At 30.5% G+C, this 26,742-nt stretch overlaps 1 protein-coding gene across 1 annotated transcript; it reads left to right on the plus strand.

Annotated features, from left to right (window-relative positions):
- The first annotated feature begins 19,363 nt into the window (after window positions 1–19,363).
- On the plus strand, window positions 19,364–22,923 carry LOC145949318 (putative terpene synthase 2). The gene is made up of 7 exons (XM_083062446.1): window positions 19,364–19,590; window positions 20,268–20,547; window positions 20,967–21,339; window positions 21,431–21,649; window positions 21,749–21,887; window positions 22,183–22,431; window positions 22,526–22,923. Exons 1-7 carry the CDS (start codon window positions 19,459–19,461, stop codon window positions 22,817–22,819), a joined length of 1,686 nt encoding a protein of 561 aa, XP_082918572.1. The 5' UTR covers window positions 19,364–19,458; the 3' UTR covers window positions 22,820–22,923.
- The last annotated feature ends 3,819 nt before the right edge of the window (window positions 22,924–26,742 follow it).

Raw genomic sequence — 26,742 nt, forward strand, 5'->3', positions numbered from 1 at the left:
TAATTGCTATTTATTTATATTTATCTTACAACAACACTTGAAATTAATTGCTATTTATTAAAAAGGGCTTATTTGTAAATTCATTGTCGTACTTAAATTTAATTATTTTAAATTTAATAAATGATATTTTTGTCTAACTAAAAAAGTGTAGATTGTTAACTTGTATGGTAGGTGTAATATAGTAATAAATATAACACGATTGAAATAATAATTTGTTGGCATATATAAGTTAGAAGGGTTTTTAAGAGATTATCTTGTAAAAAAAATTCTTTATTTTAATAGAGAAATCTTTGAAAACTTTCTTAAATTTGTATCTTGCTTTAAGATATTAATGTAGTAATCAATATTATTAATTCATATGCATATATTAAGAATCCACCCTTATATATAAATATAATATCATGTTTTTAAAAAATAATAATATTAGTATATTATTATATTTTTTGGGGTTATAAATACTTATTATTATTATTATTATTATTATTGAAAGAAAGATTATTTTATTTTATATTTTTCATTTATTTACTTAATTATTTTTGGGAGAAAAGCGAGTCGGGAAGTGAAGCAGGTTAAGTTGACTCGACTCGAGAGAATGTTAAGAAGGGGTTAGCGTATTAATCCTCATTTTTTATTTTCATTAGAACTAGCTAGTCGGATTTACGCAACTAAGTACGGGGAAAAGGATCTTCATATATGTAGTCACATGAGGGAATGAGAAGAGGAAGAGCTCCCTAGGATTCTTATAAATTTTATAATTATTTTTGTTTGCATGTTTAATAATTCTAATGATTTCTATGTGGATTTATACAGGTGTCAATTACTATAATTTTTGTTCTAGATGATGGATTGGATTGATTCAATTGTGTTTGTGAGTTAGGGTTCATGAAAGATTGGGGATTCTAGAATTTGATGCATGTTTCTATGAAATTGATGTGTTATGATGCGTTTTCGAGTAATTATGATGATTTCTAACTGATTAGAATATGAAAATAATGTTGTTTGATGATTAATGAATTATGAGATATCTGTTCGCATTTCTAGAATTGTAGAAAGTCGCGTTGTCGTCGGATTTAGTTCTTTGCAATGGGTGCACCTTCAGGGAGATAAAGGTGGAACCTAGAAAATTGTGCTAGGCAAAAATGTAATTTTGCTGGGCATGATCCCTTGGTGTAGCCTTTCGCCGGGCATAATTCCTTACTGTTGTGACACCTTCTACCCCACACATAATTATACAATGAATATAACAAAATTTTCATAATTAAAATAATGTCCCCAAGCACGTGTTGGGATGCAAGCAAAGTGCCACATCATTCAAACAAGAGGATGAACATGGTTTTATATATACACAATTACCTCCATTGGTTGAGAGACCTTTTGGGTGGTAACCAAAATCAAAACCGTGAGGGCTGAGCCCAAAGCGGACAATATCTTACCAATGTGAAGACATGTGTATATGTGTAGTAACCCCCAATGCTCAACAAGTGGCATCAGAGCCGATGGTCTGATCAGGTGACCAGCTCGATGAGTATGATGGAGTTGGCAGATGGATCCAAGTTTGGGATCCCTTGTGTGGAAAGTCTTCTAACGGTGAGTCCATGTGGAAGAGAGTCTTCCTGGTAACATGGAAGGTTAGGAGGCACGTACCATTCAAGATGGAGCGGCAGTGCAAGCACTTAGAGTGTGAGTGAGCTTTGTGAGCCACCATCGGATAATACTCGTGGATCAATAGTTTCCGCTGCAGGGGAGGATTGTTGGGATGCAAGCAAAATCCCACATCATTCAAACAAGAGCATGGACATGGGTTTATATACACACAATTCTCTCTATTAGTTGAGAGGCATTTTGGGTGGTAACCAAAAGCAAAACCATGAGGGCTGGGCCCAAAGTGGACAATATCTTACCAATGTGGAGACATGTGTATGTGTGTGGTAACTCCCAGTGCTCAACAAGAGCACGTAAGGGTAAAAGGCTCACATTCACATCTTAAACACTTTCATAATAAAGTAAATTAAATATCAAGGTAATTTAAGTAAATAAATAACTATATCCAAAATCAGAAATTAATATCATAAGAAATTCAAATCACCAAATAAAATGTCCTAATCTATCCCATGGTGTCACATATCCTAATTAGAGTTTCCCACCTAAGCATCATCATGGAATTCATCAATGTTAGGCTGATAGTCACCTGCAAGCATAAAGGGAAACACACACAAGAACAAACAAGGGAGTGAGAAATGTCTCACTCAGGTTCAGGTGCAAAAATAACTTTCAGATAACACACACACAAAGCAATCACAAACAAGGCACACATACAAGCCATACATATACCAGTAACACATGCACAATCACTTATCATGCAACGATGCCATGGACTCGACTCATAAATGCATGTATGTGGCGCCAGTCACGTATCTCATAATCACATATCACATGGTATGCTGCCGAAGCAACACACTTGAAGTAGTTTAGGAGTACATGCAGGCTCAATCATGCACTCTCAACTAGAAGGATGTACTGTTGGTCTCGTCGGGATAGTGAAGCCGCGCAAGATACGTCCCATGCATACAAACGGGCAGAACTAGGCCTTCCAAACTGCACTATCCCCTAGGACTCCTCCGAGATGTTTCACCCAAAGGGTCTTCCTTAATGGTGTACTCCATGTCGTACCCCGTCACATAGATGCATATGATGCATGTCATTCACATGTTCATGGACTCAACATTTCACTTATCATATCTTATAATGTCACTTATTCTCATATCACATTATCATACTCATAGTCACAAGGTCACATATAAGAGATTTTTATCCTTATCATGCTCATAGAAACACATCACTTGCATTAACACAATAATAAGACAATTCTCACACCATTAGCACCTTCAAACATAGCTTAAAAACTTATCTATTTTCAAAATTATCTGTTCCTCATAGGGTTTCCTATAGGAACCCACAAAGCACCCTAATTCATATCAAAACTTATCTATTTTTTAAATTAAACACATGTTCACACTCAGTAAACATCAAGGAATACAATAGAAAACTCAAATATGAAAATAGAAAACACATATTTTGTCCGTTTCTAATAGGGTTTACCGTAGGAACCTATAGAACACTCTATTCCATATCAAAACATATTCAATCTTAAAATTAGACATAGATTCATGTTCAGTAATCATTAGGGAACACAATAGAAAACTCAGAAGCCGAAACAAAAAACATTCAAAATTTATCGGTTGCTTACAGGGTTTTCCTTAGAAACCCATAGAGCACTCTAATCCATATCAAAACTTATCTATATCTTGAAATTGAACATATATTCACACTTCGAATCACATAAGGAACGCAACAAAATACACTTTCTCATTTTAATACAAAATAACATATGCTTAACTTTAATAAAATACATTTCATAAAAACCTATTTTACATCAAATAGTCAAAGATTAATTAAAAATCATGCTTTATATTAAAACAAAGCTCACATAAAATAGATAAATAATATAAAATATATTTATCCCTTTTGGTAAAAATAACATATTTTTGTATAAAAATAAAGCTCATATCAAATAGCTAAATAATATTAAAAATATTTTTAATAAACACATTAAAAAATTAAAATAAATACTAGCATATTATTAATATAATTTATAAAAACTGGAGTGTTACAAAGGGGGTCTCTGTCAGGCCTTAGCACCAAGCAAGATTTCTCAACACCGGGCACGGGCGAGAATAGGAGCTCGAGTTGAACTTGGCTCTAAGCAAAATTGTAATTTCCCCGAGTGTGAGGTAGAAATAGAATCGTAATAATTAGATGAAGTGTGTGTGATGGATGACCTATGTGTTGATATATATATATATATATATATATATATATATATATATATATATATATATATATATATATATATATATATATATAGATATATAGATATGGTGGTGTGTGCTGAAATGGAATGGATCTAAATGTGAATTATAAATTGAGATGTGTACGACAATGTTGTGTATAATGCCTCGCACAGGCGTGTGCGTGACACGGTGCTGTTGGATGTGTGATGCGTCAACACAGGCATGTGCATGACATGGTGCTGGATATGTGATATATTGGCACTGACATATGCATGATACGGTGCTAGACGTGTGATGCATCAACATCGGCACGTGCGTGACATGGTGTTGGATGTGTGACCTGGTGCATACTTAAACTATGATGTGGTAATGGAAATTGAATGAAATTAGAATTGATAATATGACGAATGATTGACCGAGGTTTAATTGTGTATATTTATTTAATTGAGGATGTATTGGTTGGATTTTCCTATTTTGATTTGTATATGAATGTCTTCTTTTCTCCGCATATTTTGTCATTGATTTTAGGTGAGGAAGATCTGGATGTGGGTGACACTCAAGGTACGGACAGTTGAGTTGAAGGATTGCTTTGATAGTGTGACATCGGGCGAGAGATTTTATTTGATAATTTTTATTGTATTTGGACTTCATGTTCCTTTATTTAAGTACAATTGCAAACTATTATTTTCAAGTCTTGATTTTCTATTAGACGATTAATTAGAGGTTTCATTAACCATTTTATGTAGGATTTTGATAATTTATTTTTCATTTTATTACTATATGTGTTAGGGTAGAATGAGTGTCACATAAAAAATATGAATAACTATTTAATATATTTGGTTAAACAACTCTTATCATTCATATCAATTCAAGTTAGAAATGTATATTTCATCTAAGAAAGAAAGAAAATTGAATAATTTTTAAAAATAAATAATAATAATAATAATAATAATAATAATAATAAATGTTATTAATTTGTTTTATAGAATATATTTTAAAAGTGACAAATTTAAAATTTAAAATATATTGACTCATCACAAGTATTATCGATACAAATAAAAAATATATAAAGTATTACAATAAATAAAAATGAAATTGATCTATTGTAACACCCTGGTTTTAAAAAAAAGGTTATTATTATTATTATTATTATTATTATTATTATTATTATTATTATTATTATTATTATTATTATTATTATTATTATTATTATTACTACTATTTTTATTATATGGTATTTGGTTAGAATTATTTTAATAATTATAGATGAATATTATTTTGTATGTTTTAAATAATTATTATTTTGTAAAATTATTTTATACGTATTAAATAAGTATTTTTATTATCATTTTAAATATTTATTAATATGTTTTAAGGGAAGGTTGATTTTATATGATATTTTAATATTGAAGTTATATTATTATATTTTGGGTCAGAAATATATTATTATTATTATTATAGAGAAAAATATTTTATAATATACATGTATTTATTTTATTTAATTATTTTGAGGAAAAAGAGAAGCAGGTCAGAAGAGAAGGAAGATGGGTTGGGTTAACCCAGCCCAATGAAATATTTTAAGAAAGGGGTTAGACAGAGTTAACCCTATCTATCTCATTTTGAAGGGTTAGGAAAGAAAGAAATGAGAAATAAAGAGCTTTAAGGAAGAGTGCTCAAGAACAATCTCAAATTGCATCAAGAGTATTATTCTGATTAAAGCAACCAAGTACAGGGGAAAATGGATTATTTGTATGCAAAGTTACATGAGAGAGTTGGATAGAGGAGGAGTCCCGTAGGAGATGATGGGTAATTTTATAATTATTTCTGTTTGAGAAATTGATTATCCCATTAAATTTTACATGTATTGAGGATTAGGAATATGCAAACAATTTATAAAAATGATGATTTGGGAGAGAGAACGAAATTGTAGAAAAGTTGTGAGTTAGGTTTTGAAAAAATTGGGGGATTTTACTATTTGAGTTGAGATTCTATGAAATTTATGATTCAATCAGATTTCATATCGATTTATAAATTTGGTTGTGATATTATTTGGTAAAATTGATTATTTAGATGATGATTGGATTTATTGGGATGTGCTCTGTAAGTTAGGATTCTTGTAGATTGATGAATACCCTTAATTATATGAATTGATGAGTAATTGAGAGATTTTAGTTGTGGATGTACCTTAGTATTTTTGTAATATATTTCTGTATGATAAACCAAATTAATTATCGTTTATTGGGTTAGAAAGTAAAGACTTGGGGCTATAATTTAGACTCTGGAATCGTGTAAAAAGATTAAGAATTGATTGAATTATGCGAGTTGTAAGTTCAGTCTCCATTCTAGTGCGCGAAAGATTAAGTTTCATGTTGTCAGCCAAGCGAGGTGACCTTAAAGACATTTTTAGGCTTCATGTTCTTCGCAAAAGTTGTATCTTTGGGTGTTATATTTTTAATGGCTTTGGAATCACTCAAAAATAATGTCTAGAACTCTAGATATGGCTATTTTAGTAAACATTACTTGCGAATTTATTTTTGCAAGAAAATTTGCAAGAAACAGAATAAAATTCTTACAATATTTTTTTACAAATTTTTACCATGAAAAAAAAAATTTCTATGATTATTGAAATTGTAACAAAATTTGTAAGAAATATCTGTAAATTATTTTTTGCAAGTAAATTCGCAAAACAATTTTGCGAATATTTTTTTGCAAGAAAATTTGCAACAAAATTGATGCAAATATTTTTTTGTTGGAAAATTCGCAAAAAATTTCTACAGATATTTTTTTGCATGAAAATTCGCAGGAAAATAACACTTTTCTAGTAGTGTTCTAAGGTGTTATCGTGTGAATTGAAAAGTTGTTTAAAGAAGTATGACACTAGGTTGTAGAGTTAGTTCATATATGTATAATGATGAGATATGGATTCATGGTGAATTGCTTGAGGGATATGTGAACCATTGTTTGTGTGGACTTATCTATATCATGTATCTGATGCGGAATTGAGTTATGGACTATGGTGTGATGTCTTGGCACAAATGTATACATATTGTATCTACCATTTTAGTATTGAATTGATAGCATGATGTGGCGAATGGTATGTTATGGCTTAATTGTTCAATTAATTATGATGTGAGTATGTTGGCATGAAATGAGATGTTGTGTTGAATGTGAATGTGATATGATTGTGGTTCCTCACACTTATGTCGGCGTGACACGACCTTGGGCAAGAGATGCTACAGGGGTGGCGTGAGCATGGCATAGTGTGGGATGTGTGAGGCAATTAACACGTATGTCGGCGTTGCACGACCTTGGGAAAGAAATGTTACAGGGGTGGCGTGAGCATGACATAGTGTTAATTGCAAGAGTTGTGATGATTGTGAATGAAATGTGATTGTGGTTCCTCACACTTATGTCAGCGTGGCACGACCTTGGGCAAGATGCTACAGGAGTGACATCAGCATGGTATAGTGTGGGATGTGTGAGGCAATTAACACGTATGTCGGCGTGGCATGACCTTGGGTAAGAAATGCTACGGGGGTGGCATGAGCATGGCATAATGTTAATTGCAAGATTTGTGATGATTGTGAATGAAATATGATTGTGGTTCCTCACACTTATGTCGGCGTGGAACGACCTTGGGCAAGGGATGCTACAAGGGTGGCGTGAGGATGACATAGTGTGGGATGTGTGAGACAATTATCACATATGTCAGCGTGGCACAACCTTGTGCAATAGATGCTACAGGGGTGACGTGAGCATGACATAGTGTTAATTGCAAGATTTGTATGTGACAACTAGTACTTATGTTGGCGTGGCACGACCTTGGGCACGAGATGCTACAGGGGTGGTGTGAGCTTAACATAGTACAAAATATATGATGTGATGAATTGGTGTGATTGAGAATTGTGATGTAAAGATGATGCATGATTAATAGAATTATGATATGTAGAAATGATTGTAAATATTTCATTACATAATGAGTTATGATGAGATTACATTGTGGTGTGTTTGTATGTGCTTTACATATAAATGTTTTCTTTTCTTACCGTACAATTTGTAGATGTTTTAGGTGAGGAAGATCCGGCTTTGAGTGACATCTAGAATGCCAACAGTTGAATTGTGGGTGTACTATGATATTGTGACATCGAGGCAGAGGACTTCTAGAACATGGATTGTTGTATGCATTTGGAGTTATACTTATTCTTTTGAAAACAATTTGTAAACTCTTATGTTTTTTTTTCCAACTTTTATTTTCAATTATTTTAGATATTAAAGAACATTATGAAAGTTTTTATGTGGACCCTTTTACCAATGTTGAAAATTTTATTTCTTTAGTTTATTTACATTATTACAATATATGTGTTGGGGGTAGTAAGGGTGTCACATCTATCTTTTATGTAAATATAGACAAATACTTATTAACTTAAAAACGACACATTTAATAATCATATACACAAAATTTAGTCCTCTCATCAATTTGACATCGGTTAGTTACTAAATTCAACGTTTAACTCATACTTAAATGATGTAAAATTTAGTAACATAACATTTGGAGATAAAGAAAACTAAAAACATAATAAAAGTAAGATTTATTAATAAAATAAGTACCCATCATCATTAAAAATACAAACGAAGATCTTTTGTAATTTATTTTTTAATATTTATTTCTACAAACATGTCATTAAATATCAACTATTTAATTGATTGCATGTCACTAAACAACATTAAATTTAGTGATTAAGCAACATCAAATTGACAGTATGATCAATATTTTGCATTTTTAAAAATAAGGGAACAAAATGTCTCTTAAAATAGGAGGGCCAAAATTGCGGATTGACAATGTAACATTCCACTTTTTCCAAATAGATTAAATAAATATTTTCTGATTAATTAATTGGGGAATATAATATTCTGAGTGATTTGATTTAATAATATCTATTTATTATTTTTTTAAAATTCAAATGTGTAAGGTTAATTAGTTGATTTTTTGTATTGATTAGCGCATGTAGTGAGAGTTAGGGTTTTATTTAAATACATTATTAGTATTATGTATTCTCACATGTGATTTGACCGTACATTGTGATCTAAAGAGGGAAGTGAATTGGGGGTAGCCAAAGAGGAATTTGGAGAGTAGGATCTTGAAAGTAGCACCTATCAAGGTAAGGGGAGAGTGTGAACCTCACTTTGGGGTGTAGGGTAACTGTTGGATAGCAAGATATTAACCCCCAATCCCTAGGTTATTTGTGTATGCATACAAAGATGAATTAAACCTGATCTTCTTGTGAACTTATATGAAATTGAATGTTTTGTATGCGATATATGCATGTATTGGTGTATTGATCATAAGGATTATATGTGATCGTGAATCTATAAGTGTCTGTGGGTTTATGGGAAACCCTAAGCATGTTTATAAACCCTTTAGTAGGAATTAATTAATAATAGTTATGAATTTCACGACTAAAACATACATAAATTAGACTATAGAAATCCCTTTCAAAAGATTAAAATTGTAGAAATCGTAGGAACCTTATATTTGAAAAAAAATGCGAATTATGTAGAAAACTTGTTTGTTGATACCATGTCGAGCGATAGCTTGGGCTTGTCGGGTGTAGGAACCATAAAATGCTTGTAGCCTTGACCACACTGCGCGTGGGCTTGACCTTATCTGGCATGAATACTTGTGGCATCATTGACGCCAGATGTGAGTGTAGTCACGTCGAACACGAGGGCTTTAAAGGACCTATAGATACTTCTCGTTGGGCGCAAAGTGTGTCTTGTTGGGCAGAATTCTATGTATGGACCTACTTCTTGTGTATGTTTATGAGTAAGTAGTTTGTGTGTATAACTAACTGTGATACATGAAAGTGATAAGTGATAAATCGTGATGTGTTATGTGATAAGTGAATTTGTGTGGTAATCTATTGAGTTTTGAATGACATGTATCATGTGCATTTGTATTTTGTGATGGGTACGATGCGGAATACATCGCTAGGGAAGACCCCCTAGTGTAAAAGCTTGGGGATAGTTTGGCTTGGGAAGCCCTAGTCTTGCCCATTGTGTGGATGGGGTGTAGCTTGCCCAGCTTAGTTATCCAAAAGAAACCCTGGTAGTATATCCTTCTAGTGAGTGTTGTGATGGATTGACCTGGTATGTACTCCTAGACTACTCAGCCTTTGGATAGGGAAAAATGATTTTACTAACACCACATACATATAGATTAGTAGACTCTAGTCTATGTATGATCATGACATCTTGCTTGTGTTTGAACTGTATTATGATTTATATCATAATGGAATGAGATGTAAACTAATTTTAATTATTGGTTATGATATATTATTTGTGTATGTGACTACCTGACCTTAATCTACACCGGTAGTCAAAGTAAGATATGTTCTCACTCCCCTATTTTTCTTGTGGTTGCTTTGAATGTGGTTGTAGGAGGCTTCCTTTTTGGAGAAGAGTCTAGTTGATTGAAGGGAGAGCTCTGATACCTATGATACTGGGGATATTAAATTATGTTTCATGTTTCATGCCTTTGTTTTAGGAATTTTAGTTTACTTCCCTTAAAGTGCACTTTCTTTAATGTTGTAATACCTAGAAGTTGTTTTAGTTTCATTTGAATTTCAAATGTGATACTCTCTATATTTAGTTGAAGTTATTCTAATATCATATTTCCTTTTTATGTTTATTATAATTATTTGATTATGCATGTGTGGCAGAGGGTGTCACAGACAAAAATATAAGAATCAAAAGTGAGTTTTTAGAATATTTTAATAAATACTAGTACATGTACCTGTACAATATATGAAATAAATTATGTGTAAAGAAGTAATATTATCATTATTTTTAAAAAATTAAAGTTAAAAGTTAAAAATAATGAAAAATAGTTATATATATATATATATTATTGTAACTTTTTTTTAGCAATTTTTTAGTTGTTAGTATATTAGATAATGATTGATAGTCCTAATAATATTTTCAAAAAATAGTTGAAAATCACAATTGGAGTAGAATGCAATATTATTTTATTATTTTGCATCTTATTATTTTTGTAACATACTTTTTAGAAATAAAAAATAATAAGAAATTATATTATAAGCTTAATGAATTTAATTTATTAGTTTATAATATAAAGTTGTTTTTATTAAACTAAATTAAATAAAGAGGGACTTTAAGTGGAATGTATTGAGTTGGACTCTAAGTTTTGCCTAAAACTTAATATAAAAAAATAAGGGTTGGATGTTTTCTATTCATCTTTTTTAACCCTAAGACACTACACCAAAATTAGGTTTTTGTGGCAATTAATTTATTCTTTTGCGGCCATATAAATGGCCATTATTTTTTTTTACCAGCATTTAAATAATGGCTGGTGTATCCAGAGTCGCTAATATTATTACCGACATTTATATAAAATGTTGATAAAGACCTACTAAATTGTCGGGAAAACTTATTTTTTTAGTGGCAATTCTAGTATTCATTTTAAAGGCTATTAAAAGTTATTTTTTCAATTGTGTCCTTTCCATCCATTTAGTGAGTTTTATCTTTTGCTAGTGAAACTTTAAATGATTTATTCCTATAATTTTCTTTTCTAAATTCATAACTTATATACTTTTTTTTTTATCTCTAGTCGATGTGGGATTTGTAAGATAAGGGTTGTCTTCTATTTATATATTTTTAATTTATTTTTTTTTTAATTATCTTATCTCTTAAGAGATGTGAGATTTATAAGGTGAAAGTTGCTTTCTAATTGTTTTATAGTACTATTGAACTTGGTAATAACGGGTGATTTGATACTAATTTATTATAGTGAATTAAGAGTCTAACTCAACCCTATAAAATCAACTTATAAGGTGATAGTTATTACTCACTTATATACTATTTAATTATCTTATCTCTAATCGATGTGGGACTAGTTTTTTTAATAAATAATTGTCGCTAATAGTAAATTTTAGTGTAATATAAATACATTTTTAGTGGCTATTATATATTAGTCAATATTTTTATTATATAATTAAATAGCAGCAATTAAATTATTGTCATTAAATAATTATCGTTAATAACAAATTTTGTTGTAGTGAGAACACATGTAAAGGACAACATAGAGGAGGTCACTAAAGAAAATACAGAGTAGTGGCTAAAGCTTTAGATAATGTGCTTGTGTTTTAGGATCATTAGTCAAAGTAAGAAGAAGTGAGGATGTTGAATCCATGCGTATGTATGAGGGATAAGGGGGATGAGGTGATAATCCCTAAGCATGTGTGTGAATACATTATAATTAGGTCTATGTGTGAATCTCTATGGGCACCTATGTGTGACTTTGTTGTTGCGAGTGTTGTGATGTTTTAGCCAAATTTGTACATATATTTGATTATGTTAATTTGATGATGAATTGAGAAAAGTGGTGAATTAAACCTTAAACCCTATGCATGAATTTTGGGATTTTTCATTGAATTGGATAAATTTAAATATGACAGTTTTAATTGTTTGACCGACTGAATTGAGAAAAAGTGGTGAACTGATGGATTTTGGATGTGCTGGGAGAATCCAAATCATGAAACTCACAATTCTACAAAGTTTAGAATTTGTTGTAGTATCAAGTGTGAGAAAAAAATTATTTGCTTTGGGCGTGAAAAAAGGCTCACGTTGGGTGCAAAGATGTTGGAGGGGTCTTAGACTTCCCGTGCTGGGGGAGAGGTGTCTCGCTTGTCACAATTTGACATCGTTTTAATGAAAGTTTTGAATGCTAGATGTGACCTAGATCACATCGGAAGAATTGATTCTAAAGGGGACGTCTTTTACTCCTCAATTAATGTTGGGTGTGGGAGTATCTACGTCAGGCGTAATTTATGCAAAGAGGTCTCTGACCACTTCACACAATTCACTAGTGGAAAATTAGGATACTACGTCACCCATTTTACGTCAGACATACAAACACCCGATGTAATAAAAACGCGGTGGCATGGTTCGTAATTTTAGTTAAATTATTTACGTCGGACCTCCTAGGGTCCGACGTAAATTTTAACATCTACGTCGGCTATGCATTGTGTCTGACGTAAATAATCCACACCCATTAATTAAAAGAAGGTTCACGCAATGGAGAGTTCAAAAATTTAAACCCAAACTCATCTCCCGCTCCTCCTCCTCAAATCGTGGCTGCTCCTGGATAAGCTTGGGATCCACCCGGAGCAAATCTGGAGCAAAATCATATTCGTACTGATTTTTGGAGCGATAGCGGCAGCGTCATAGCATATGCTTCTTTCTTGATTTGCACTCTGTTTTTGTTGCTTGTGATATTCTAGGGTTGTTATTGGTGATGTTTGGTGGTTTTACTTCTTCTTGCATTTTGAACCTTGTAATTTTTTGGTGTAGTCGTGTTACGAAATAGGAAATGGAGTTATTGCCCTTGATTAAAAGGTTCTGTTTAAAATAGTTGTTCCTAGCTTCACTTACGGGTGTATTTGTGGAAGTATTTTGGCAGATCTTTTAGCAATTAAGGCTTTTTTATGCATTGCATTCTGAGTTTTTGAAGCTGGAGAAGGAAGTGGCCAAGTCCAGGTTGCAGAACAGGCCATTCTGCTTGGAGAACGAGCCGTGCTGCTTGGAGAACGGGCCGTTCTCCAACCAGAACGGCCCGTTCTGATTGAAGTCATTTTTCTTTTCTTTTTTTTTTAATTTTCACAACTTTTTACGTCGGACCTTGTAATGTCCGATGTAAATTTACGTCGGTTTTCGCACCCCGACGTAAATTTAGGTCTCCCGCTTCAACGTCGGAGCTTTTACTGATGTAAAACCCTTAAAATAACCGACGTAAAATGTGTATTCTGTACTAGTGATTCAAGTAGAAAGGTCTTTAACCTCTTCACATTATGTCTTTTTGTTTTCAAGGTAGTATGAATCTATGAAGGAGGGTCACTATGGTCATCTACCTAAACCTTGAGGTATTATGGTAAGGAGTCTTTAACATGTATAGGGTTAGTGTGTTTGGATGAGGAATTATATATGTTTGGTTATTCATAAAAGTTCCTAAGAATATTCATACATGTTTCCCGGGAATTAAAGATTTTCATGTTTGGTTACAATAGTATATTCTTAGGTTTATAAATATTTTTTACAAAAATATTCTTTATTAAAATAAACTCATTATATATATTTATTTACTTAAATTTTATTACAAACATGATATTAAACTATTTCAAAAAGTTGAAAACTTATTAAAAGTATTTAAATATATAATTTAACATAATAAAAAAATAAAAATGCTACATTATAGTTAAGAAGAATAAAAATATATTATTTTATTTCATTCAAATAAAAAATAAAAATATTAACAAATATCATTAAAATGTTCAAACAAAATAGATTTTAATAATATTATTAAAATTGACAAAATCGAGAAATAATAAGATACAATAAAGAGAGAGAAATATAGATAGGGAGGGAGAAAGAGAAGGGAAGGGGAGAGTAAAGGGGTGGGAGAGAGATAGAGAGGTGGAGTGAGAGTGAGAGTGAGAGAGATAGAGAGTGAGAAAAAGAAATAGAAGGAGAGGGAGAGAGGAAAAGAGAAGGGGAGTAGGAGTGAGTGAAAGAAAGAGAGGGAGAAAGAGAAATAGAAGGAGAGAGATATTTTTTGTTTTAAAAAGGGATTCTATGGTCTTTTATGTACATAAAGTTTTTCCCCTAACTTGGGAAAATTGTATTCTCACCCCCTATGAGAATGTTTTTGTGGGAAAGTGGGATAAAACTGATTTCCAATAAACTATATTCCTAGGAATCTCTTTGTTTTCTTCTTATTTTTTAAATAGCTATCAAGCATGTGAAACTAAGATTCTCACTTTAAGATACCCAGCAATGTAAAAACATTATGTGTACCAAACACCCTCTTATAGAATTAATGTATTACATTAACAAGGGATAATTGAGATGTGTTTTGTATGAATGAGTAATTTGTTGAGTTATGAATGAATATTTGAGTGTTAGTTGTGCTTGTAATCAATGAGATTGAGAGCATTGAGTTGGGTGTGAGTTGTGCATTTTTCACACTTTGTTCTAGTGAATTTCTACCAAGCCAGCAAATGGAACGCCTATGCTTTACATTTATTATTAGGTACAGAGCTTTGTATGTGTGACATGTATCATGTGTATAAAATATTTTATAATTGCACATGAGTATTACCCTTTGAGAAAATGTAAGTAATTTCACATGAGTATTAACCTTTGGGCAGCCACACATAAGTATTAACTACATGAGTATTAGTCTTCGGACAACCGTATATGAGTATTTGCCTTCAGGTAACTTTATAAGTATTAGCTTTCAAGTGTGTAAATTGTAATTGCTTTTGATTACATGTTTAATATGTCTTTGTTGTTACTAGGAACTCTGATATGTTGTTTACATTATGGATATTAATTGTATATGTTGTATGTTATGTTATGTGTGTGGCTTCCCAACCTTATCTCACATCGGAAGCTAGAATGAGACGTATCAGTCTCCCCTGTGCTCTACTTGTTATTCTTATGTATGTTTCACAATACAAGAAAAACACAAATTTCGAACAGACATAATCTATTGGTAAAAAGAAATATCCATTGGAAAAATAGAATTTTCGACAATTTTTTATGGATGCAAATTTGTCGAAAAAGGGTTGGAAAAAAAATTCGTTAGAAACAATTTAATCTGTCAAAAAATTTTGACGAATGATTCTATGGTAAATATTTTTCGGTATTGTTTGAAAATCATTATGTGATTCTGACAGATAAATCCATCGAAAAACTTTTGTTTAATTTTAATAAATTTATTAATGTAACAATTCTCATATTTGACCTCTCAAGGACTATATTTCACGACACTTCACTTTTTAGCGTGCTTTGTCCTTACTCACACACTTTTTAAGAAACTTCCCAAAAGGTCACCCATTTCTAAATTACTCCAAGTCAAACACGCTTAATTATGGAGTTCTAATGAAATAAGCAACCAAAAAATAGATACATCTTGCTAGTATAGGTAGTACAAATTAATTCCTTTAAGTCATCTTCAATTATACAATCTCATACTTGTACTATCGCTGGATCCCTCACATTCCAGTGTGTCCGGACTGTTATAAAAATATAATAATATATAATAATTATATTATATTTAATTATATTAACCAATAATAATAATTATATTATATTTAATTAATCTTTATTTGTATATATACTTACTTTTATAATTAACAATCTACTTATTTCTATTTAAAATTAATATTATGATACAATTTAAATGATTTATTATAAATTTAAAAGTTTAAATAATAATTTATATATTTTAAAATATTATTTTTATAATCTATAATGATAATATAATTTATAAAATTATAAATATTTATTTATTATATTTTTATAAATTAAATTTTAACATTTTAAATAAATTATTAATTAACTTAATATATTTATTTATCTTAAACCTATGATATAAAATTAAAAAAATATATTTATCCTTGAGTTATTTTATAATTATCAACCATTAATAAAATACTAATTTAAAATCTTATTTAATTATATCATAATATTTTCATATCAAATTTAAAACCAGATATTAGTTATACAAAAATATCAAGATCATATAGTAAATTGTCAATAAGATTCTAGTTAAATAATTTAAAATAATTATTTTTTCAATTATATTGTTAAAAATAATTTATTCTAAAGCTAATCAATTTTTCTCTATATTAATTATTAGTAAAATTTAATAACTTTTAATTTAACAGTTGGATCGATGAAATTCAATATATATCATGAGTTATTGAGTAGAGTAACTTTATCAAGAGTTACTTTGTGAGTCATTTGATTCCTCCTCTCTCTCTCTCTCTATATATATATATATGTGTGTGTGTGTGTGTGTATTTAAAATTTTATTGATCTTTTTTAATATATGATTGTCAATTTTAATCATCTTTATTGTTATCGAACAAAATATTAAAAAATTTTATGAATGCAATTTTTGATAAAATATTAAACATTTTTGACAGATCAAGTTTTTGACAAACCATTATCAATTAGTAACATTTGGTCGAAAATTTTTTACCTAAGCATCTGTCAAAAAATTTTGTCAAAAATTATTAACATTTTTGACAAATATAAATTTGCCGGAAATGTTCCGTCAGTAATATAACTTTTTCTACAAATTTTTTTCCGTTAGAAATATAATTTTTTTGATAGATTTGTATCTGTCGAAAAATTTATATCCGTCAAAAATTATCCTGCGGTAAAATCTGTCAGAAATATAAATTTTTCGACAAATTTGTATCCGTCGATAATATAACTTTTTTTATGAATTTTATTTTCATCGGTAAAATCCATCGAAAATATAAATTTTTCAACAGATTTGTATCCGTAAAAAATTATTCATCGATAATTTACATTTTTCTTGTAGTGTTATCGGAGGACAATAAGATGATGGTGATGCTAATGTTGAGGTTAGGCTTTAGCATGTTATGGGAAAACTTTGATAGGATGTGACATTGGGGCCTCATAGATTGGGATTTCTCTATTTAGTTTATTTCATTTTGTTTGGAAGCAATGTTAGTCCTTGAATTCAAGTATTATTTTTAGATGGCTACTATGGTCTAGTAATTATTTTGGACACATTTATGCTTTAAATTTATTTGGTTTCGAACCAAATGTGAATCCTCTATCATTAGAAGCGTTTTATGAACTATTTAGTTATTTCAAATAATATTTTATTTAGGCAAGGATCTTTTGCTTTGTTAGTATTTATAAGTCTAAGTTTCATTTAAGTTCGTGACCCCTTTTGCAGGTCAGTAATTCTTGAGTCTCTATTTATTGACTTTATATCATAATCTTAAAAGAAGAAGCAAATATATCTAAAATAAATATAATATATTTCAATTTTAAATAATATGCTAAAAAAAATAAATATCTTTTAAAATCTAAATAATATCTCACATATTTAAATTTGAAAATTCAAATTATTTTCCACCACTTTTCTTAATTACGCGTACTTTTATACCACTAGAGTTTTCTTTTCTCCTTGGTTATACTTCTAAAAGCACCCTCCATTAGAATAGAAAAAATAACCTCTAATAAGAATTAAAATTGCCCAAATATTTGGGTATCCATAAGTATACTTCTAAAATTGAAATTAGAAAAATATCATCTTATTCATTAATTATTACTAGAATTTCTCTTATTACATGCGACTTTTCCTGCGAATTTTTATGAAAAATTTGCAGGAAACGTTGTTTCTACAAAATTTTATCAGCAGGTAATACCTTCTGGATAATATATTTTTGCAAATTTTAAAATTCACAGGAAATTTTCCTGCGAAATTCTTGCGAAAAAAATTTGCAGGAAAGTTTTGCAAAAAAAAATTTGCAAGAAAATTCGCAGGAAAGTTTCCTGCGAATTTTTTCGCAAGAAATTCCGCAGGAATATTTTTTATGAAAAAATTAAAGAAATTACTATAAATTCTATCAATAATTCTCCAACTTTCAAATGCTCACAATGAATTCATCTGAAACATTTGTTTCCATGCCTCCAATATATGATACATAATCTTTTAAATTATAAGATAGTAGATTATAAGCCTAACACTCAACCATACAAATCAACTTGTAAGGTAAGTATTTCCCCAACTTATATACTCTTTAATTATTTTATTTTCAATCGATGTGAGACTTGAAGTTTTTTTTTTAAATATTAAACTTATAAATTTAAATATATTTTTTTTAATTTTTCTTGCGAATTAAAATTTGCAGGAAAATCCGCAGGAAAAGTTACCTGCAAAATTTTTCTACCATTTAGTAAACATTACTTGCGATTTTATTTTTGCAAGAAAATCTGCAAGAAAAAAAATAAAATTTTTACAATATTTTCTTTAAATTTTTACCATGAAAAAAAACATTCTATGATCATTAAAATTATAGCAAAATTTGTAAAAAATATCTGTAAATTATTTTTCGCAAATAAATTCGGAAAAAAATTTTGCGAATATTTTTTTGCAGAAAAATTTGCAAAAAATTTTTACGAATATTTTTTTACAGGAAAATTCGCAAGAAAATAATACTTTTCTAGTAGTGAATGTCAAACAAAAGTAATTGCTATAATTTAATACAAAATTTCATTCAAAAGTTTTAGGGATAAATTTTAAACAATAAAACATAATATAATAACCTCAACAACAAATCTTTATTTTTTTTTGCTGATGTTTTTTTTTTCCTTTTGCTGACGAACAATAAATCCTTATCCTTCTAGATGATGTTGATTACATAATTAAACCACATGACGTCATGTAACATGATTAAAACAGAGTTTTCTTTTTTTTGCTGATGATTTTTTTTCCTTTTGCTGACGAACAATAAATCCTTATCCTTCTTGATGATGTTGATTACATAATTAAACCACATGACGTCATGTAACATGATTAAAACAGAGTTTTCTAAAAAATAATTTGATTGATTTAAAAATTTCATATTATTAAATTCATTTTAATTCAGAATAAATGTACGCTACGTGCTCAATGAGTGTTACATCTTCTCTCCGGATTCTTATAAATGAACCAAGTGGTGATTATGAACATTTCATAGTTAAGCTACTCTAAAACATAACTATGTCTAATCTAGCCTCTTCCCTTCCAGTTTTCGCCCAGGATGCAAAACCACCCTCAAACATTCGACCTATTGCAGATTATCATCCTACCATTTGGGGGGATCATTTCATTTCATATGTTTCTAGTTCTGAGGTATGTGCATATCCCACTAAGTCTAATATTATCTTTGAGATTTAATTACATATGTGAAACTTAAGATGTCATATTTACATATATTTAACATTTATTTTGGAATATATTTTAGTAGTTACATTTTATGAATCTATCTATTGAATATATATGCATATCAAATTTCCAAGCATAAAATTCTTAATTTCACAATAATTAATTTTTATATAAAATTGAAAAGGGTCATGATATGTGAAACTTAAGATGTCATATTTACATATATTTACATTTATTTTGGAATAAATTTTAGTAGTTACATTTTATGAATCTATCTATTGAATATATATGCATATCAAATTTCCAAGTATAAAATTCATAATTTCACATTATTTAATTTTTATATAAAATTGAAAAGGGACAATATATATATATATATATATATATATATATATATATATATATATATATATATATATATATTGACCCATTAATGAACTTTACTAAATACGCGGTTTTACTTCATGATTAACCATGATTGAATAAACTTGTAAAAGGTTATGTACATGAAAAGAAAATGAAAAGTTCAATTAAAGTGATTCAAATTCTTGGTATAATTTAAAATCATGGACAATCTATATTGTACTTCAATTCAATATACTGTTTAAATATTTAATTAAGTAATTTTTTTTTAACACATGTAGGAACTTGATCAAAACATTGAGACAAAAATTGAAATGCTAAAAAAGGAAGTAAGGAAGATGCTTGTATCAAAGCCAAACGAGACCTTAACAAAAGTTGACTTGATTGACTCAATTTGTCGTTTGGGTGTGAACTATCATTTTGAACATGAGATTGATGAAGTTTTGCAACAAATTCACAAGAGTTATGTTGTAAATGGAGAAATAACTATCGAAGCCAACCTTCTCTCTCTTTCTGTGCTATTTAGATTATTGAGGCAACATGGATTTCATGTTTCACCTCGTATATCTCTCAACTTAATTATCTACTTTAATTGATTTCCTTTAATTCAACTTCAAATCACCTAATATATTTAGTGCATAACCTACACACAAATGAAAAAAAAAAGGAGAATAACAAGCCAAAAAAATGTGTATTTTAATAATAAGAAAAAAGGTATTTGAATTGTATCATTTAATATTTTTCAAGTCCTCACCTATTTCAATCTTCACTGTTTTTCACTTTGATTATATTTTAAATGTCATTATTGGGATTGTGTACATTAAACGAGAAATAAAGCAAGAAGTTTTGCTTATTAATTTGGGAAGCACCTTAAACATTATCTCACAAATTGTTTTATAAATTTTACATTCATATTATAGCTTTCTTAAATTTTGTCTCCAACTAATTTTCAATCATGTGGTTGTTGAATAAAACACTAGTTGTGTTCAACAAGTTCAAGGATGTGACAGGATGCTTTAGTGAAAGACTTATTAATGACGTTGAGGGAATGTTGTGCCTGTATGAAGCCTCACATATGATGATTCACGGAGAAGACATTTTGGAAGAAGCCATGACTTTCACTTCCACTCATCTTGAGTCCATTGCAACCAAATTGAGCCCTTCCCTTGCGGTTCAAGTCAATCATAGCTTGAGACAAGCTCTGCACAAGAACCTACCTAGGCTAGAGGCACGCCGCTACATTTCTATCTATGAACAAGATCCTTCTCATAATGAAACTCTACTCACTTTTGCCAAATTAGATTTCAATAAATTGCAAAATCTACATAAAAAAGAATTTGGCAACATTTGCATGTAAGTTCATCTCATCATGACAAACCTTCTTAAATTGATTCCAAAGACTAATCCTTTTAATTATTGTTGTTATTGTTTTTGGTCCTTATAGGTGGTGGAAAGAGTTGGATGTACGTAGTAAATTACCTTATGTGCGAGATAGAATTGTGGAATGTTGCTTTTGGATTTTGGCGATATATTTTGAGCCCCAATATTCTCAAGCAAGAAAAATAACAACAAAAGTAATTGCAATGATATCAATCATTGATGATACATTTGATGCATATGGAACCACTGATGAATTAGAAGTTTTTACTAAGGCAATTGAAAGGTTAATTAGCATATTTTAAAACACAATTTTTCTTTGCTTGTTTTTTTTTTTTAGGAAAAACAACTTACGTAAGTTATTTTAATGAAAATATTTTTTCAGGTGGGATATTAGTTGCTTGGATGACCTCCCAGAATACATGAAGTTAATTTATAAGTCACTCATAAAGCTTTATGAGGAAATAAAGCAAGAAACGAAGAAGGAAGGAAAATCATATTTCATTAACTACATTATAAACGAAGTAAGAGCTTTTTTTCTCCCTAACTATTAACAACTGTTAAGTTACATAGTTTGTGGTTAGTGACAAATTCAAGATTTTGCAATAAGATAAATTCATATAATAAATTAAGAGTTTGTGTATTATGATCAAGGTTTCTTTTTTGTGTACATATGATAAAAGCCAAATATAAAGAAAGTAATCCTTAACATTAAAATCTATTATAATTCTACCAAAAGCATAAAGACAAATATTTCATATAGTATACTCTCAAAACTCAGTCTCTATATTTATTATAAAGTGTGTTTGTTGGCTATAGATAAAAAAGGGTGTTCAAGCCTACATGACTGAGGCTAGATGGCTCAACAACAACTATAAAACAACAATAGAGGAATACTTGCACACATCAAAAACATCTTCTTGTTACTGCACATTGATTGCAACAAGTTACATTGGCATGGGGGATATAATCACAGAGGACATATTTGAATGGGCAACAAGTGAACCAAAAATTGTTATGGCTTCTTGTACTATTTGTAGGTTAATGGATGACATTGTTTCCAATGAGGTACAATATCTGTATTAAGAATATTATGCTTCAATGTTTATGTTTCATTACACGATGTAAATATTAATTTGCAAAATTATTTGTTGTTGCATAGTTTGAACAAAAAAGAAGACATGTTTCCACATTCTTGGAATGCTATATGGATCAATATGGCGAGTCTAGGGAAGCTGCAATTCATGAATGTCGAAAGAGAATAACAAATGCTTGGAAAGATATAAATGAGGAATGTCTTATGCCAACCAGTGTTCCAATGCCTTTTCTACAGCGTATTCTCAACATTACACGTTTCATAGATGTGTTTTATAAAGACAAAGATAACTACACACATTCTGGTGGACTAATGAAAGAATGTATTAAAGCTTTGCTAATAGATCCAGTGCCAATTTAAGCATTCATTTCTATCCGTTGTTTTGTTGAATATGAAGTTGTTCAGAAAATTTGTTTGATAAAATGCATCTATCAAGTATATTGGAATGTATTTTCATTTTTGAATTTATTGTGAAAATATCTTTGTTGTGATTGATTAATCTAATTTAATGCTAATTAGGAAAGTTTGTAAAATTAATTGTTTGAAGAACACATAAAAGTAAAGAACATTTTTTTAGGGATTTCAAGAAAAGGAGGAGAGATAAAAAAGTAAGAATTGAAGATCAATTAATAAAAGACTATTAGAGAATGATTTCACTAACCTTCCCCGCATATATGCTCCCAAATTTTCATTTAATTTCATAAATTAATCAATTAATTCAACAACACTAAAATATATTTAAATCCCAATTCCTTGGTAAAATTTGCTGAGCAAAACATTAAGGTTAGGGACATAAAAATTGACTAATAAGACATATTATTCTTAGTAATAAACATTATTAACATTTTTACCTAAATCGTAATTCTAAAAGGGTTTCCCAACTTCAAATAAAACTATAAAAACATGCCATAGATGATCAAATCATAACATTAAGAGATAGATGAAGATGATTAACTAAATAAAATCCTATTATTGAGTGAGAACGAGGAGAACTACATGGTTATGACTACTACATCAACCTCTAACGATGGAGAACTTAGTCGCTTATGGCTATGGAATTCTCTCAAGTACAAAAGAAAATCTTCAAATGATCCATGATTATAATGTTTATCACTCTTACTCTCTCTAATCTCTATGAGTATACTGGAAAAATGAAGTGCCTTTCTATCTAATTTTATAATTTTTTAAATAGGGTTTCTTTTGTGCAAACTTGCTTAAAGTGACAAGGTGTGACACCTTCTACCCTGCATATTATAACACATAATATATTAATAACTGAATAGCCTAAAATTAAATAGATAAGTTCAAAATCATATAGGTAGAAAGAATCACATTTTAACATAAACTAGACTTAGTGAAAATATTAAATTACAAAGAAATTAAAATTTAACTACTCAAATTAAATAACATAAATCAAATCCTAACTAATTCCCCAATGTCACGTGTCTTATCAAAGCATAACCCTTCTATGAGGATTAAGCCTTGTTACCAACATCCTCAACATCATACCGAAGATCACTTGCAACAACATACAAGAAAAAACAACACAAAGCAAGAGAAGTCTGGCTCACGACGTCAGATGTAGCTAGACAGCCAAACACAAACAAGACATGTATCAACATAACATAAACATATCAATCATATAACAAATTCCATTCATTCACAATATAACAACTAAATACCACATAACATTAAGATGCATTATGCAATGGACACAGACTAAATGTTACAATGCACGTGACACCAGTAAAAACATCACGTATCACACTTGTGCATTGCCACTAGCAATACACAGAGTAATCTAGGAGTACATGCTAGGTCACACCTGCTACACACTCTCACTAGAAGGACATACTATTAGGGTCTAGTCAGGATAGATAAGTTGTGCAAGATACATCCTATACTAATGAGGACAAGACTGAGACTTCCAAACTGAGTTATCCCTAGGGTTAATTCCCAAGCTTTTTACACAAGGGACCTTTCTTGGTGGTGTATTCCATATCGTACCCTTTAAAAACATTTTATGCTATGATGCATGTTAAACAAACTTTATGCATACATTTCACGTGATCTCATACTGGCAGTTGATCCCATATCATAAAATCATCAACCATTCTTAATATAGCAATTAACAATTCAACTATATCAATTAAATATAGCAATCAATGGCATAAGAGATCATATCACTATAACTCATACATAGCTCACAAGCATACCAATAGCACATTCACATACTACATTTTCATAATCTTCTACGATATCGTGTGGTCCAAACACCTTATTTAGAGCTATATATATGCTATTAAGTTGATCTTAATTTTATTAGAAATCTAAGACAATTATCTCCAACTTCTATTTTGACCTCAAGAGCTAATTATGCCATCTACTATTTTAAATAAATAAAAAACTACAATGTTTTAGCCTAAATATGATAGCTTGACATTTTCTCATTAATTTGATCATATATAACTTGAGTTCTAAACCTTCTTTTTAGGTGATTTCAATCGTATTTGAATGCTAACATTCAAGACTACAACTTTCATGAATACCACAAAAACCAACGCGACTATCTACGTACTTGCTTAAGCAATCCAATCTTTCTCTTAAGCAAGAGTAGCTTGCTCGGAGCGAGATCAAACTCTCTTGAAGCGAGCATCACCCGAAACTCTTTGTCAGGCCTCACTTGAGTGAGCCTAAATTCGCTTGAAACAAGATAAATTCACCTAGAATGAAACTATGGTCACTTGAAGCAGGACAAGATAGTCACAAACACGAAATTACACTATTTATGAGTTTCTAACCTTCCTTACACCATTCCCTAACATCTCCAACCCAAATCCAATTGGTAAGAACTTTCCATTGGTTACGTTACACTTCTACAAGACACCATTTACGCATACATATGCATACTCATATCATCTCCTCATAAATCACTAATACATTCCCCTAGGATTTCCCACAAGAACCTATAGAAGCATTAAAATAACAATTACAAGCCAAACTCAAAATTACCAACACCTTCATAATAATTACATCAATCAAAATTTACAAGAAGAAATATAGAAGATAAAGACACATTTGGGAAAAATCCCCTCATACATAAACATACCATAGTGACATGATTGGGGTCAATCCCACTATCCAACATACATTTTCACCCAAAGTGAGGTTTCTCACTTCCCCCATTACCCAGATAAGCCCTAGATGACGGGTACACGACTATGAAGTAATTTTCTTCTTGCTCTTATAATCTTCGAGCTTTGAAGCCCGAACATGAAAACATAAGGGAACATAAAAACATATCATAAATCCTTCTTTTTAAATCCTTAACCCCCCTCCCCTTTTTAACCTCATAATTAAGAGAATTAATTATAGTTACAAACACTACAAGAATTTCGCGGATTAGAGAGGGAAAGATCCCTCGCAAATCCCTCGCAAATCCCTCGCTAAACATAATGGCGAGGGATTAGCGAGGGATTTGCGAGAGATCATTCCCTCGCTAAATTCAAGTCGCTAATTAGCGACGGATGTATATCCCTCGCAATTCCTTCGCTACATTCCTTCGCTTTTCCCTCGCAACTAGCTTCGCTAGTCCGTCGCAAATTTGTGCCGCTAATTCTTCGCTGTCGCCTCGCAAATGTAGAACCTAAATTCCCTCGCTAATTGTATTTAATATGTCCTCGCAAATCCCTCGCTAAACCCTCGCAAATATGTCCCTCGCAAATCCCTCGCTAAACCTTCGCAAATATGTCCCTCGCAAATCCCTTGCTAAACCCTCGCAAATCCATCAAAGCATATGGATTGAGTTCCCTCGCGAATCCCCCGTCAAACCCTCGCAAATATGTCCCTCGCAAATCCCTCGCGAAACCCTCGCAAATATGTCCCTCGCAAATCCTTCGCTAATCCCACGCAAATCCATCAAAGCATATGGATTGAGTTCCCTCGCGAACCCCTCGCTAAATCTTCGCAAATATGTCCCTCGCAAATCCTTCGCTAATCCCACGCAAATCCATCAAAGCATATGGATTGAGTTCCCTCGCGAATACCACGCTAATCCCTCGCGAAACCTTCACAACATATCTTTTGAGTTTCCTCGCGAATCCCTCGCTAATATCTCGCTTTCCTAATTACATTATTCTCTCATGTATCCCTGTAAATATGTCACTTAATTTGATATTTTAAATAAATCTAAATCAACTACATAATTTTTTTTTAATTCGACATGATTTAAAATAAAAGTTGCATATAACAATATCTCTTACAAAACCAAATTGTTAAATGTC

The sequence above is a fragment of the Cajanus cajan genome, chromosome 8, assembly GCF_000230855.2.
Source record: "Cajanus cajan strain Asha chromosome 8, NIPB_CcT2T_4, whole genome shotgun sequence".
In the NCBI taxonomy this organism is placed as follows: domain Eukaryota; kingdom Viridiplantae; phylum Streptophyta; class Magnoliopsida; order Fabales; family Fabaceae; genus Cajanus; species Cajanus cajan.